At 42.7% G+C, this 13,647-nt stretch overlaps 1 protein-coding gene across 1 annotated transcript; it reads left to right on the forward strand.

Moving 5' to 3' along the window:
* Nucleotides 1-988: 988 nt before the first annotated feature.
* LOC131884597 (mucin-2-like) lies at nucleotides 989-8,180 on the forward strand. The gene is made up of 6 exons (XM_059232431.1): nucleotides 989-1,583; nucleotides 1,651-1,753; nucleotides 1,818-1,976; nucleotides 2,044-2,166; nucleotides 2,245-2,600; nucleotides 2,669-8,180. Exons 2-6 carry the CDS (start codon nucleotides 1,727-1,729, stop codon nucleotides 7,569-7,571), a joined length of 5,568 nt encoding a protein of 1,855 aa, XP_059088414.1. The 5' UTR covers nucleotides 989-1,583; nucleotides 1,651-1,726; the 3' UTR covers nucleotides 7,572-8,180.
* Nucleotides 8,181-13,647: the final 5,467 nt, after the last annotated feature.

The following is a 13,647-nucleotide window of genomic DNA, read 5'->3' on the forward strand; positions in this document are numbered from 1 at the left end:
AATATTTAGAGTCTCTGGTCGTTGGTCAAGCTGGGCATGAATTATTACCTACGCAACAACGACATCCCTTTATGTTCAAGTGTTGGCATGGCCATTTATCACAATGAATGCATCTGTCCACTATCCAATGCTTGAACAAAAATGAGTCCATAGCTTCTAGCCTCGTTGTATTGTTACAGATGAGATCGAAACAACGACAGCAACGACGATGATGACGACGACGACCATCTGAACGGCAAACCAGCATTCTGAAGCCGTACATATATGTAAAATTACGAGTAATATCTTGACAGCCACAGACACCTCTGAAGGTCAAGAATGGACCTCACGATCTTAAGACCCATCCTTCTTAGACTCTAGAAGTCTTCTCTCTTGTTTTCTCTGTCGACGTGAATATCCAATTGTCCAAGGATCCAGAGGTTCTGATCTGACATCACCCAGCGTCTGAAATTCCAGACTTTGACCTGCTCGCCCTGTCCCCATTTTCAGCACCACGACTGATCCCTCCACCACCCCGTCCTATTCCACCTCCCCTCCCCTCTCTGATGAGTCCACCCCTGCTGAAACCACGCCCACTCTCGACAATAACGACGACATTGACGACGATGATGAAGATTCAAGTTCTACTACTACTCTGTCTCCTAGCCTAGAAGCCACGGAGGCCAACGAGGATGAGGACCCAAGCGACAGCGACGAAGGTGACTCCACCACAGGTAATGAGGATGAAAGCGCCTCGAGCCACACATCACACACCCACACAACATCCAAAACACACCCACAGCTTCTGAGGCGTGGCCGGAAACACCGGCAACGAGTCACTGTTGTCAAAAAAGTTAGAAAGTCCGACGCGAGGCGAGGTGAGCAGCAAGCAAGCAATCAACCAATTAGTAGCAGCATCCACGAGATGAGCATTGGATTGGTGGGGAAGATCGATTCCCTCTCGTGACAGCACAAATAACCACCACCCTACTTAAACAGAACACACGCACACAAACATACTTTTAAGACCGATGATTAACTAACTTCCCAGACTATCTGCATGAAACCATTGAAATTTGTCTCAACTTATGAAGTCATTTTTGAATGTATTGACTCTTGGATGGTCTTTAGGTTGGTATCCTTGGTCAGTTTTCTACTCCGTCTCTATTTGAACACCTTTCGATGGCTTAGCTTTTAGCTGAACTTTAAGTCTTTAAAGACAACTGAGCTGATTTGAACTCGATTGGAATCATATGTACCTATTTCAAAGGTATTGTCGTCCTATTTTGACAATTGGTTCTTCAACGTCAATCAATACCCAGCAGGAGGTTCTTTTTGCCTGAACTTTCGGTTTTTCTTTTCTTTGGGACAACGAAGCTTAATTTTATACACAAACTCAATGTTGATTCTTTCTAAGCTCATTCAGTTACAACCGAGGCCCCAATCCTAGAGGATGAGGAAGCTTTGGATGATCTGCAATCCTTGGTCGACCTAATCTTGGACGAGGAGGTAGATGCCAAAAACAAAGGATTTAAAGTGTTCCTGCGATTAGCCTCGAACCCGGAATATCTTGTAAAGGGTTACGATTTCGACACTTTGAACAAGTAAGTCGAAAAGAGTGCAATCGCCAAAAAGGCCAAATGTTTCCAAATGTTTATTTTCTTCCCTTAGATTCGTCGATTTTTATACTCTTCCTTCTCACAATTTGACCTTGCCCAATAACGCTACCTATCATCACAGTCGTCTCATGGGAGTATCTGACATTGCCAATGCCGTAAGCTAATTCTTTCAAACCAAATTGGTGCTGATTTATTCACAAGCAACCTCTACTCCTGTAGGACTCACTTTTGGACGTTATCATTAGTCTTGGAGCCACGGATTCGAAGATCATTCTCTCAGGGTCAGCTTTTGGTAACTCTTTCAAGTTGTTGGATGCCGAGAAGAATATGCCCGGCTCATCAGTGGCTGAGATTCCGATTGCTTTGACTTACCAACAAGTAATCATTCCCGTTACCTTTTCTGTTTGTTAATTAGAGCCTTGAAAAAAGTACCAACTTATTTTAGGTGTGTAAGACCTTGAAGAAAGGAAATTGGACCGTGGAACGAGAAGAAGATCGTACAGGTCCATATGCCTATGATTCCAAGCATTGGATCGCTTTTGATGATGCTAATAGCTTGAAAATTAAGGTATTATTCAATTTATCAAACCAATGATGTTTGTCTATGTTAATGATCTTAATTCAATGTTTATATTTTTCCATTTAGACTAAGTATGCTTTGCTGAGGAATTTGGCCGGCGTGGCTCTTTTTACTATTGATGCCGATGATGTTGATAACATTTGTGGCAAGGGCGAATTTTCTTTAGTGAAGTCCATTTTCAAAACCATGTCCGAGTTGGACCGAAGACCCCGTCAGCTTATCGTTCATAGTTTGGAGGAAGATCTCTATGCTGATGCTCAAAATTTTGTTCCTGTTTCCACTTCGGGTGTGAATGTATCTCCATTCAGAATTGTCAGAGTGGTTGATCGAGAAGGACAAATAACCAGCATCCGACAAAACTCCGAGACCATCTTAGAGTGTACCCGCCAGGGTTATTATAGACACCCTGAAGATTGCTCAAGGTAATATTAACTGATGGTCTACATACATTGCATAGCCGTAACTATTAATTGGCTGAATTCTTTTTTAGATTCTATCGGTGTGTTAAATTCAATCAATATGAAAATGATTACACCATCTTTGAATATGGATGTCCCAATGGTCTTGTGTTTGATGACCGTTGGGAAGTGTGCGTTTGGCCTTCCCAAGCCACTCCCTGTGATGGGTCTTCCGAGATCTTCCCTGTGCCAACACGAGAATACTCTTGCCCAGCCGAAGGATATTTTGTTGATCCCGAAAATTGCCGATGGTTCTTTGCTTGCTTGGACCATAAAGGGGATGGTACTTTCACTCATTACGAATTTAGATGTCCTTTCTCGTTGGCATTTGATGAAGAGTTGTTAATCTGTAATTGGCCGTGGTTGGTCCCTGCTTGCGGAGGAACCCGTTCTGGAAATCAACGAGTTGTACCAAACCGCTTACCGTCCAGACAACAGAAGTCCTTTGGACGCGCTGGGGGTCGTGGAAAGCAACCAGGAGGCATTGGTAGCCGAGGCCCTGTTCGACAGTCATTTGGTGGTAGCAGTGGCGCATATGAGTCAAGTTCTCCTGCCCGACAACCAGTTAGCAATAACCGTTATCGCCAACGCCAGAAGCCCACCACTGATGGATACAATCCCTCTCCAGCTTCTTACCAGACGCCCAGTACCCCATACACCACCGCAAGACCCGTGTACTCATCGTCCTCTAGACGACCGATCTACCAATCTACCACTCAAGGACAAGTCTATCCTGCTCCTACTCAAGGGTCAGCCTATGGGTCCTCAGGATCTGTTTATGGCGAAATAGCGTCTGATTCTTGCGATAATTGCGAGTCTCCTGAACTAATTATTAGAGGAAATGGCCATGTCAGTGGCGGAATCATTGAAACTGCCTATGGTTCTAGGAATCAAGGCCAAAAAGAACGTAGACCTAAAGACTACAGCAATCCCTCAAGCGAAGCAAACTACAACTATAACCCTTCTACCACCCCCAGTTACAACTATAATAGCCCTTCAAGTTCTGCTAGTTCAAACTACAATCCCTCTCCATCAGCCGGATATGAAAACAATAATCCATCTACAGTTGGATATGATGACTACAATGGACCGTCTTCTACGCCTGGTTATGGTTCTCCTTCTTCCACGGCTGCTTATGGCTCTCCCTCTTCACCAGCTAACTATGGTTCTCCTTCTTCCACGGCTAGTTATGGTTCTCCTTCTTCCACGGCTGCTTATGGCTCTCCCTCTTCACCAGCTAACTATGGTTCTCCTTCTTCCACGGCTAGTTATGGATCTCCTTCTTCCACGGCTGCTTATGGCTCTCCCTCTTCACCAGCTAGTTATGGTTCTCCATTATCTACAACAGATTTTGGATATACCCCGTCAACTACAGCTAGCCCCAATTATCCACCATCTTCATCGGCTGGCTACAGTTATCCAACACCTGAAAATCCCCTAGAACTTCCCGAGAGACGTCCCAATGCAGGTATAGCTGTTTCGAACCCCGGTGAAGTTGGACTCAGACCTGGTAGCTTTGGACCCTCTACAACTAGTTACGAGACCCCTGAGCCCACTTCTCCTAACACAACGCCCTATTCTCCCTCGTCATATGCTCCCACGACTCCATCCCCAACGTACCGGCCAACAACGCCGTCTTACCCTTCCACTACGAGTGCTTTCCAACAACCTGCCTACCAATCCTCCCAGAGACCATATCAGCCAACTCAGAGGCCTTCCTACGTTTCAACAACTCAATCGCCTTCATATCCTTCTTCAACAAAACAGACAAACTACCCATCAACGACACGAGCACCCCAATACCAGTCATCAACTGCTCGACCCCAATATCCTTCAACAACGAGACGACCATATGAACCAGAGCCAAACTATGAATCTTATAGAGAACCAGAAGCGGAATATGAGAGGCCAAGTTATCAACCAGAGCCCAACTACAGACCACGCCCTAACTTGGAGCAAACTGGTGATGACAATGGTTATACTTACCCGGTTCCAGAAAATCCATTAGAGCTCCCAGAAAAAAGACCATCTTATCCTTCAACAACAAATCGACCTTACTTCCCGACAACTCCGAGACCAGTAAATCCTTCAACCACTGCCCGCCCCGTATACCCACAATCAGGCTATCAGCCAGAATCTGCCCGCCCAACATACCCACAACAAGAGTATCAACCAGAACCTTCCCGCCCGGTTTACCCGCAACAGCAATATGATCCAGAAAGTGCCCAACCAAACTATCCACAACCTGAATATCGACCTAATTCTCCCCGGCCTGAATATCCCCAACCTGATTATGAGGCCTCGCGCAATCCCCAATATCAACCAACAACGCGTCAACCATCTTATCCTTCAACAACTCGGCAACCTCAATACCAGCCCACTGGAAGGCCTTCATATCCATCAACAACTCAGCAGACCCAATACCAACCCACTGCCGGGCAACCATCATACCCATCAACGACTCGCAAGCCTGAATATCAACCTACCACAAGACAGCCAGCTTATCCATCAACAACGCAACGTCCCAAGTATCAACCCACAACACGACAACCCCTATATCAGTCTCCTTCTACTACTGCTCAACCCTCATATCCATCCAGCACACCTGGATACCAAACAAGTGATGATTCCGGCTACACTTATCCTGTTCCATCAAATCCTTTAGAATTGCCACAAAGAAAGCCCAAGAATGGTCCTGGTTTTGGTAATACTGATAACGGATCTTTCAGACCACCCCAGGTTCAGTACGGCGGATTCAAGCCTCCATATGTGCCAGACCTTCCATCCCAACGTCCAAATTATCAAGAGCCAAAATATCAACATGATGTTGTACCTGAAAAGATTGAATATGGTTTCAGACCCTCGTATAATAAGGACATACCAAGTGTTCGGCAGCCATATTATGAAGATGGTGGTATTGCCCCACCTCAACAGGAGGACAGAAGACCAAAATATCAGGATGATTCACAATACAGGCCCGATTTTTCTGATCAAGACAAATCATATCTTTCATCTGTTACCACGGCAGTCTATGATTACGTCACTACTACGATAGCTCCTTACGTCTCCGGCTTTGGTTCATCTTCATTTTCGCAATCCAATTCTCGCCCAGGAAACTACAATAACATTCCACAAGTTGCCTCTGTCATTCCTAGTGGGTTCACCTCTGCCACGCTATCAAATGGACCTCATTCCATCCCTGATGATTTCGAACAAAGACGCCCCCCACCCAATCAAGGATCCAGCTTTCACACTGTTTTTGGTGGTTCCCAATCAAGCAATAAGGGTCCCATCAATCCGAATAGGAATGATTTGACAAATAAGCGCCCAACACCTCAACCCACTAGAGATGAATACCGAGGACCACCCCCAAGCACCGGCAACAACCAATGGGGATCTCTTGGAAATGACAATGACAATAGAAGACAAAAACCTAATAGACCAGATTACAAAGAACCGACAGACAGATATAATAATGATCAACGGCAAGCTAATGGTGGATATCAGCAACGGCCTTCATCAACAGGTTACAGCACTGATGGAAATAAGGCTCGCCCTGACCTTGTTGAAGGCAATGGTGGCTACAATGGTCGTCCAGGTCCTAATAGGGGCAATGGAAATGACGGTAACATTGGTCGTCCTGGGCCAAACGGAAACAGGGGCAACAATGGACGCCCCAGTGCGACCAAGGGCAATACAAATGTCGGTTATAATGGCCGGCCTGGACCAAATGGAAGTAATGGAAATGGTGGTTATAATGGTCAACCTGGTCCCAGTGGGGATAACGGAAACAGTGGTTACTATGGCCGCCCTGGACCAAACAGAAATAATGGCCGCCCCGGACCAGCTAGTAGTAATGGAAATAATGGCAACAATGGTCGTCCTGGTCCTGTCGGTGGTAATGGAAATAATGGCAACATCGGTCGTCCTGGTCCCGTCGGTGGTAATGGAAATGGTGGTTACAATGGCCGCCCTGGTCCTGCTGGTGGGAGTGGAAATGGTGGTTCTAACGGTCGCCCTGGACCAAACGGAATTAATGTCAATAATGGCAACCTTGGACGCCCTGGTCCTGTCGGTGGTAGTGGAAATGGTGGTTATAATGGTCGCCCTGGACCAAACAGAAGTAATGGAAAGAATGTCAACAATGGACGCCCTAGTCCTGTTGGCGGTACTGGAAATGGTGGTTATGGTGGCCGCCCTGGGCCAAACGGAAACAGAGGCAGTAACGGTCGCCCTAGTTCCATTGGTGGTATTGGAAATGGTGGCTACAATGGTCGCCCTGGACCAAATGGTAATGGTGGTTCCAGCGGTCGCCCAGGGCAAAATGGAAACGGTGGATATAATGGTCGTCCTGGTCCCGCTGGAGGTCGAGGAAATGGTGGTTATAATGGCCGTCCTGGACCAAACGGAAGTAATGGAAATGGTGGTTATAATGGCCGTCCTGGACCAAACGGAAGCAATGGAAATGGTGGTTATAATGGCCGTCCTGGACCAAACGGAAGCAATGGAAATGGTGGTTATAATGGTAGGCCAGGATCAAATGGAAGTGGTGGATTCAATGGCAAACCTGGGCCCAATGGACAACGAGGTGGTCGACAAGGATCAGGCTTCCCTCAAAATGGCGTCACGGCTATTTCACGTCCAGTTCAAAAACAACCTGCCGTTCTAAGTAAATTTACCGGAACCAGTTGGGACAAGTTTGGCCCCGGTGGTTACAGGGGATTCAATGATACCATTGGACCTGAAGTCTGTGAGCGACCTGGCTTGTTCAGACATCCTTCGGATTGTGACAAATTCTATGAGTGCTATTGGGACAAATGGGTTGAGAGGTACACAGTGCATGTGTTCCCTTGTCCTGTGGTTTTAGGATTTGACAGTGGGATTACTGCTTGTAATTGGCCGTTTGAAGGCCCTCAAGGATGCTCAGCCAAGTGATTGTGTGTTTGATACCCCAACATGCCTTCTTACAACCAGAAACACGTCACTTCTACCCTAATGTGAGTCTAAGAGTGCATAGTGTACCTGAATAATGCTTGATGTATAAGTGTCCCAAGAACGTCAGTCTGTTTGCTTGTATATTGTGATGAGTGAGCTCGATGGAATGCCAGCAGATTTGAATCCAATCAAAAAGAGGGCACAGAACGAAGAAAAAGTGAAAAATCCTTCCCTCCAGAACACCTGTAATTGGGAAGCAAAGCTTGAGGGGCTTCACTGGAGTCGATTGACCATCCTCTGTGCCATTACAACTAAAATGAATGATCCACGCAGTAGCAACTAACTGATGAACATTTACTTTTCCAATTTCCCAACAACTTCAGAAACACCACATCAAAAATCAGATTGACAGTTTTGCTCATCCGTTTCTTTATTCGCTGCAACCCTTTATTTATTATGACCCTTATTTATTGGCATTATTTATTCATTAATATTTGTTTGAATAGACTATTCAGTCAACTGACTCTCGTCGATTTCAATTGATTGTGTAGAGACTGAAATACAAAAAAAGGAAAAAAACTGTTCATAGACTCTTGGCAAAGTACAAATAATGCATGTGAAGTTTTGTTCTTATAAAAATTAGTACGAGAAATGTTGAGATCAATTTTGCAATAACTATGTGGCCTCTAATGGGGCACCCTTACGTGGTTTCGTGAACGCACATTTTGAAATGCGACAGTACTAAATTTTACCCAGTCGCATTTCAAAATGTGCGTTCACGAAACTATCTGATACTCGCAGTAGGTGCAACTGGGTACATATCGCATCTCAAAATATGCACTCACGAAACCATGCAGGGGGTGCCCCATTGAAGAACGGATGCAGTCTACTTAAAATGATACTTATGAAACCAAGATATGGTATTTTTACATGTTTTTATACTCAATACATCTAAGGTTTCCGAGACATGAAACGGGGAAGAAGGTAAGATGAAGTTGCTTCCATTCTGATCTGGGAACTTCTGCCTATGATATTAAACATTTTCTTAAAGACCTGAATTACAGAATCGATAGTTAACTAAAAGTTGTAGGTAAAATTAGGAAGCAGCAAAACATTTTGGATAGTTCAATTTTCGAAAAAAAAACGGAAGGAACCACCACACAAAGGCATATGCTAAGAGGGCATGAGGTATATGAGCTAAAAGTATCCTACCCGGAAGTATTTGGCGGATTTGATGCGCTCTGTTAGGAAGAGCGCCGTCTTAAGAAGCATCATTCTTGAAAGCAGTATCTTACATTTTTAAGGCCTAAGGTTAGCCCAATACAATTCCATTGAACTTTATGATTGCTAGATTTGATTTCCATTTTGCTATAATGCTTATGGTGCATTTAGACGACACTTGTTTTGAAACATGTTGTGGTCACATACGGCTTTGACATGACATATTCTCGAACACATGGCCACATATTTGATTTGGAAACTACTCCAAATTTCTGCGATATATAAAACAATTCTAAGGCAAGGTCAGCGCAATCGCCCAACGCAAGATTAAGCGTGACCTTAGGGATATACAATCAGTATTTTTTCACGATCCTCAATCCTGTTTGGGGTGAAATTATTTAATGACTAAAATTCAAGTTTGAATGTGTTCAAACTAACGGCATTTGCGAGATATGCTGGAAATTATGTGTGGAAAAAGTTGTGTCATTTTCACGTTCGATACATGACTACGTATCCAAAAGATGGTGCTTAGGCGCAATGGGGTTAAAAAAAAACTGAGGCTGTGACCGTATCCTATCACATATACTGGATGATCTATGGAGCTTCTGTATTTTATTGACAAGAAATTAATTATTCTTTATTACAACGCTTGACATTAGGACACGTTTTTTAGTGATTCCGATGTTATGGTACAGTATACAATTGATTCTTTTCGAGAGTCTAGTGCTATTACTTAGGGCACTTTTGCTCATTTAATGATTAGATTTATGACTTATTTGATCCACAAATGAATCAAGTCCTTGTTCTCAGAAGTCATCTTTCTCTTTGTTACGTATCATTGCAGGAAGATAAGAAAAAAGGTAAAAAAATGAAAACTGACAGTAATATTTTTTTGGGCCCCAAAATCGCCAAAATATTTGAAAATTATTTTTTATGCAAAACAAAAATTGTTCTGACTCTAGTTATCATTTTACAAAGAAAAGAAATCCACTGAACAGTGTGGCATAGCAGCTACTTGTTTATACCCTAAGTCTGGTAGTCACAGTATTCTCTTCCAGGACACTAGCTCCAAACAGCGCCTACACACCTTAAGCAAATGGCAAAATAAAAATCTATTTCGAGCCAAAATTAATGTTGAATCTAGATATCATGAAGTTTGATGGAAATGTATTGGCCTAACCTTATCTCTTTAAAATGTAAGACATTTTTTTTTCAAGCAATGTGCTTCTTATGACGATATTTTTTCTGTTATAGCACATCAAATTCGGCCAATACTTTATATTTTGCACTAGCTTTATGCTTAAACTTGAGCTACTTTACCCTTCTCTCTCAAAGCAGATCTCCTAATGCGGTTATGATGGGGCTCAGATAGTAATTTCACCAAGATCGTGAAAAAATTCAACGGAAATGGATGGAGCAAGTCTCAGTTCAGGCTGACAGCCAGAGATATTTGGATGAATCTATTTAAATGACAGTCTTTATTCATCTAAAAAGCTACCGTATTCGTCATAAACCCGCTAGATAACTCTTTGCCCGACATTTTCCATTGTATATCAGATTAAGCAAAGCACTTGTATACTACTAGTAGTACTTGAGAACGATCTATTAAAAGAATCTGGTGCATGTTTCCGTATCATTTTAGCAATGCCTTTTGGTAAATAAAATCTGAAATATACTTAAAGATGTTGTCATGGATATCTCAGGTTTGTTTGGATGTCTTATACTTCATTTGATGTTTTGTTTTTTCCCTGTAATGACAGCCGAAAGGAGCAAATCAGCCGTTGTTTTTGACATGTCTACAAAAGAATTAGATTACAGTTTGTTCAAGGCCTCATTCAATACTCAAGAGCACATTCAACAACGAAAAGAGTTAGAGAGGGGGAGATAAGTCGCTCCCCAGTAGCTATAGGCCGATTTCTTCCACTTCGAATATTGCGAAGGTGTTTGAGAAGCTCATGAAGTCCAAACTTGTTGAATTTCTTGAAGTCAATGAATTCCCTCCTCCTAGCCAGGACGGGTCCGGGCACATTTTAGCACAGTGACCCAACTGATTGAGCTATGTTCATTTTACTCAATAGACTTCATGCCATTGGGATCCAAGGCAAAGTCCTCAATTGAATAAGAAGCTTCATTCAGGGTAAGAAGCAAATTGTTAAGGTCGAGAGATCCTTTAGTGACATACATGATGTCAAATCAGGGGTTCCCCAGGGCTCCATCTTAGGGCCCCGCCTTTTAATCATATTCGTTGCCCTGATTCAAAAGCTTAGTATTACTGCCAGTCTCTCTTCCTATGCTGACAACATAAAGTTAGTTTCTGGTAGGAATGGCCAAGATTCCACTAGCCTTGCAAAGGACCTGGAAATAATCTATTCTTGGGTTACTGAGAGTAATATGGCCCTGGACGGAATGAAATTCCGCTCAATAACGTTTGAGTCAACTCCTTTAAATACTCCACTCGTAGATAATGGAGGTAAAGATATTGAGCAGGTCTCATCTATGAAAGATCTAGGTGTAGTCCTCCAAAATAATGGAAAGTTCGATGAGCATATCCAGCTGAAGGTGGGTAAGGCTTTTCAAATGTGTGGTTGGATATATCGCACGTTTAAGTCCAGAGATAGCATCACGATGCTAACTCTGTACAAGTCGATTGTCCAGCCACATCTTGAATATGCCTCACCCATTTGGGCTCCAATGAGTTCAGCAGGTTTGCAAATGGTCGAACAAGTCCAAAAATGTTTCACTAGGAACATCACAGGATTGAGAGAGCTCTCATATTGGGAGAGGCTAAAAAAGTTGGGACTGTACAGTGTTCAGAGAAAGTACGAAAGGTATCTGATACTGTACGTTTTCAAAAGTATCCATGAGCTTTGTCCCAACCCAGGTTTTAGGGTCCATTCTAGTGATCGTAGAAGTTTAATGTGCGTTTTGAGAGCACCTTCAAGCCCTCGAGAATCCAGGCTAGTTCGAACAATGAAGTACACATCTTTTCTTTCTAGGGCTCCTTCATTGTTTAATTCGCTTCCCTCTAATATTCGTAGGGAATATGTAGGCCTTGTTGATCCGGTAGCATCTTTTAAGTCAGACTTGGACAGATTTTTAGATTGCATTCCAGATCAACCCTACATTCAAGGACTAGTTCGGTCTGCAACTCAAATATCATGTAAAGATTGAAGGTAATAAATAGACGAATTACAACCTTTTATTTTAATAGTACTGGAGATTATATTCCCTGTAGCGGTTAGAAAAGCCCGTGAAAAAACAAACAACGAAAAAAATTAGGATAAAGGTGCGGATGCAATTTAAATCCAGTAGTTTTGGCTAGCCTTCAAAGGAAGTTGAATTTGTTTCCAAATAAAATTAAGGCCTCTATTGAAAATGATAAGTGGGAAAAGGAGAGCACAGAGGTCCAGGAGGTCATGTCGACACTGAAAGCGTTATGCAAACTCTAAGAAACAATAAACCTCACTGCATTGGCTTTTGAGGTCGATGATGAAGCTAAAAGACGACGAATAGATGAGTTGAAAAGATGATGAAAAGTTTGATGTTTACGGTAAATCCAATTGAAAGTGGAAAAACCTCTGAAAAAAACCATTTTTGGGTTCAGGGTCCGCCGTTCGAGGCGATGATCCACTGCAGAGGGGAGGGGAGACCTAGGATCGAACCTATGAACCCGAGCATAGCTCGATCGTGCGTTAATCAACTGCGCTACAACCATCTATAACATCCATCCATAACACTATCTCTGTTTGAATCGATTGTTCATGCACATCTTGAATATGCTTGGCCATTTGGGCTCCAATTAGTTCAGCAAGTCTGCAAAAAGTAGACCAGGTCCAAAGATATTTTATGAAAATTATCACAGGAATGAGAGAGCTCCCGCATTGGGAGAGACTAGAAAGGTTGTACTGAACGGTGTTTAAAGAATGAATGTAAATTATCTGAAATTGTATGTTTTCAAGAGCATCAATGAGCTTTGTCTCAAACCAAAATTTAGGGTCAATTCTAGTGAGTCTTAATGAGCGTTTTGAGAGCAACTTCAAGCCCTCGAGAAAGTTCTAACAATTGCAGCCCTTCTCTCTTCTTTCTCGGGCTCCGCCATTGCGTCGATACAGTAGCAACTTTCAATTCACACTTCTCCTAATCAACTCTAAATTCAATGGCTAGCCGAATTTAGTTTGTTGTTGGGTCCGATGATATATGAATTGAAAGCTGAATAAGAAACAAAAAAAATCATCTCGAAAAGCTCGGGATTCCATTAGGTACGGAAGCCTGCAAAACATCCATACACACTTGACATCAGGGTAGCCATTTTATTTTCAGACCCTTTTGTCCACCCCTGTCCAAAGTGTCCGAATACGAAACTTGAAATCTTTCAGAAAATTTACTTACTTCTGACACTTTATTTTATAAATAGCTCATTGATGGTGTCAAAAGCAAATTTAGTCTTTAAAATCTTTGACATTTACTTTTAACCTTCCCAAAAGAAGATTTTTAAAATGAGGTTTTTAAAAAGCTCTTTTTAGTCTTACCATGACAGCAACCAAGTACCAAAACCTACCCCCCACCAGTGTACTGTGGGTGCAAAGCTTTCAAAAATTGGGATAGTTTGGTATTATCTTCTAATCATAAAGCTTCAATTATTCAACATTGTTATTATTTTTTGTAAGAACATTTTGTTTAAAATCATAAAAATATGTCATAGGCGGATCTTCTGTCTATCCGAGAGTCCCTCGTTTATTTGAAAGTTTTGGGCTCAGCTGCTCCATACAGTTTAGAATAAAGCTGACGGGAGGCTAATGTAATGTTGTAGAAATTCGAGTGTTTGTTGTCGAAACACGAGGTATGGCAATGTTGA

The sequence above is a fragment of the Tigriopus californicus genome, chromosome 1, assembly GCF_007210705.1.
Source record: "Tigriopus californicus strain San Diego chromosome 1, Tcal_SD_v2.1, whole genome shotgun sequence".
NCBI classification, from domain to species: domain Eukaryota; kingdom Metazoa; phylum Arthropoda; class Copepoda; order Harpacticoida; family Harpacticidae; genus Tigriopus; species Tigriopus californicus.

Excerpts from the sequence above, each read along its gene's own strand:
- LOC131884597 (XM_059232431.1), top strand. The coding sequence starts at position 1,727 with ATGGGAGTATCTGACATTGCCAATGCC. Across the intron at positions 1,754-1,817 it reads TATCTGACATTGCCAATGCC|GACTCACTTTTGGACGTTAT; the intron begins GTAAGCTAATTC and ends CTACTCCTGTAG. Across the intron at positions 1,977-2,043 it reads TTGCTTTGACTTACCAACAA|GTGTGTAAGACCTTGAAGAA; the intron begins GTAATCATTCCC and ends AACTTATTTTAG.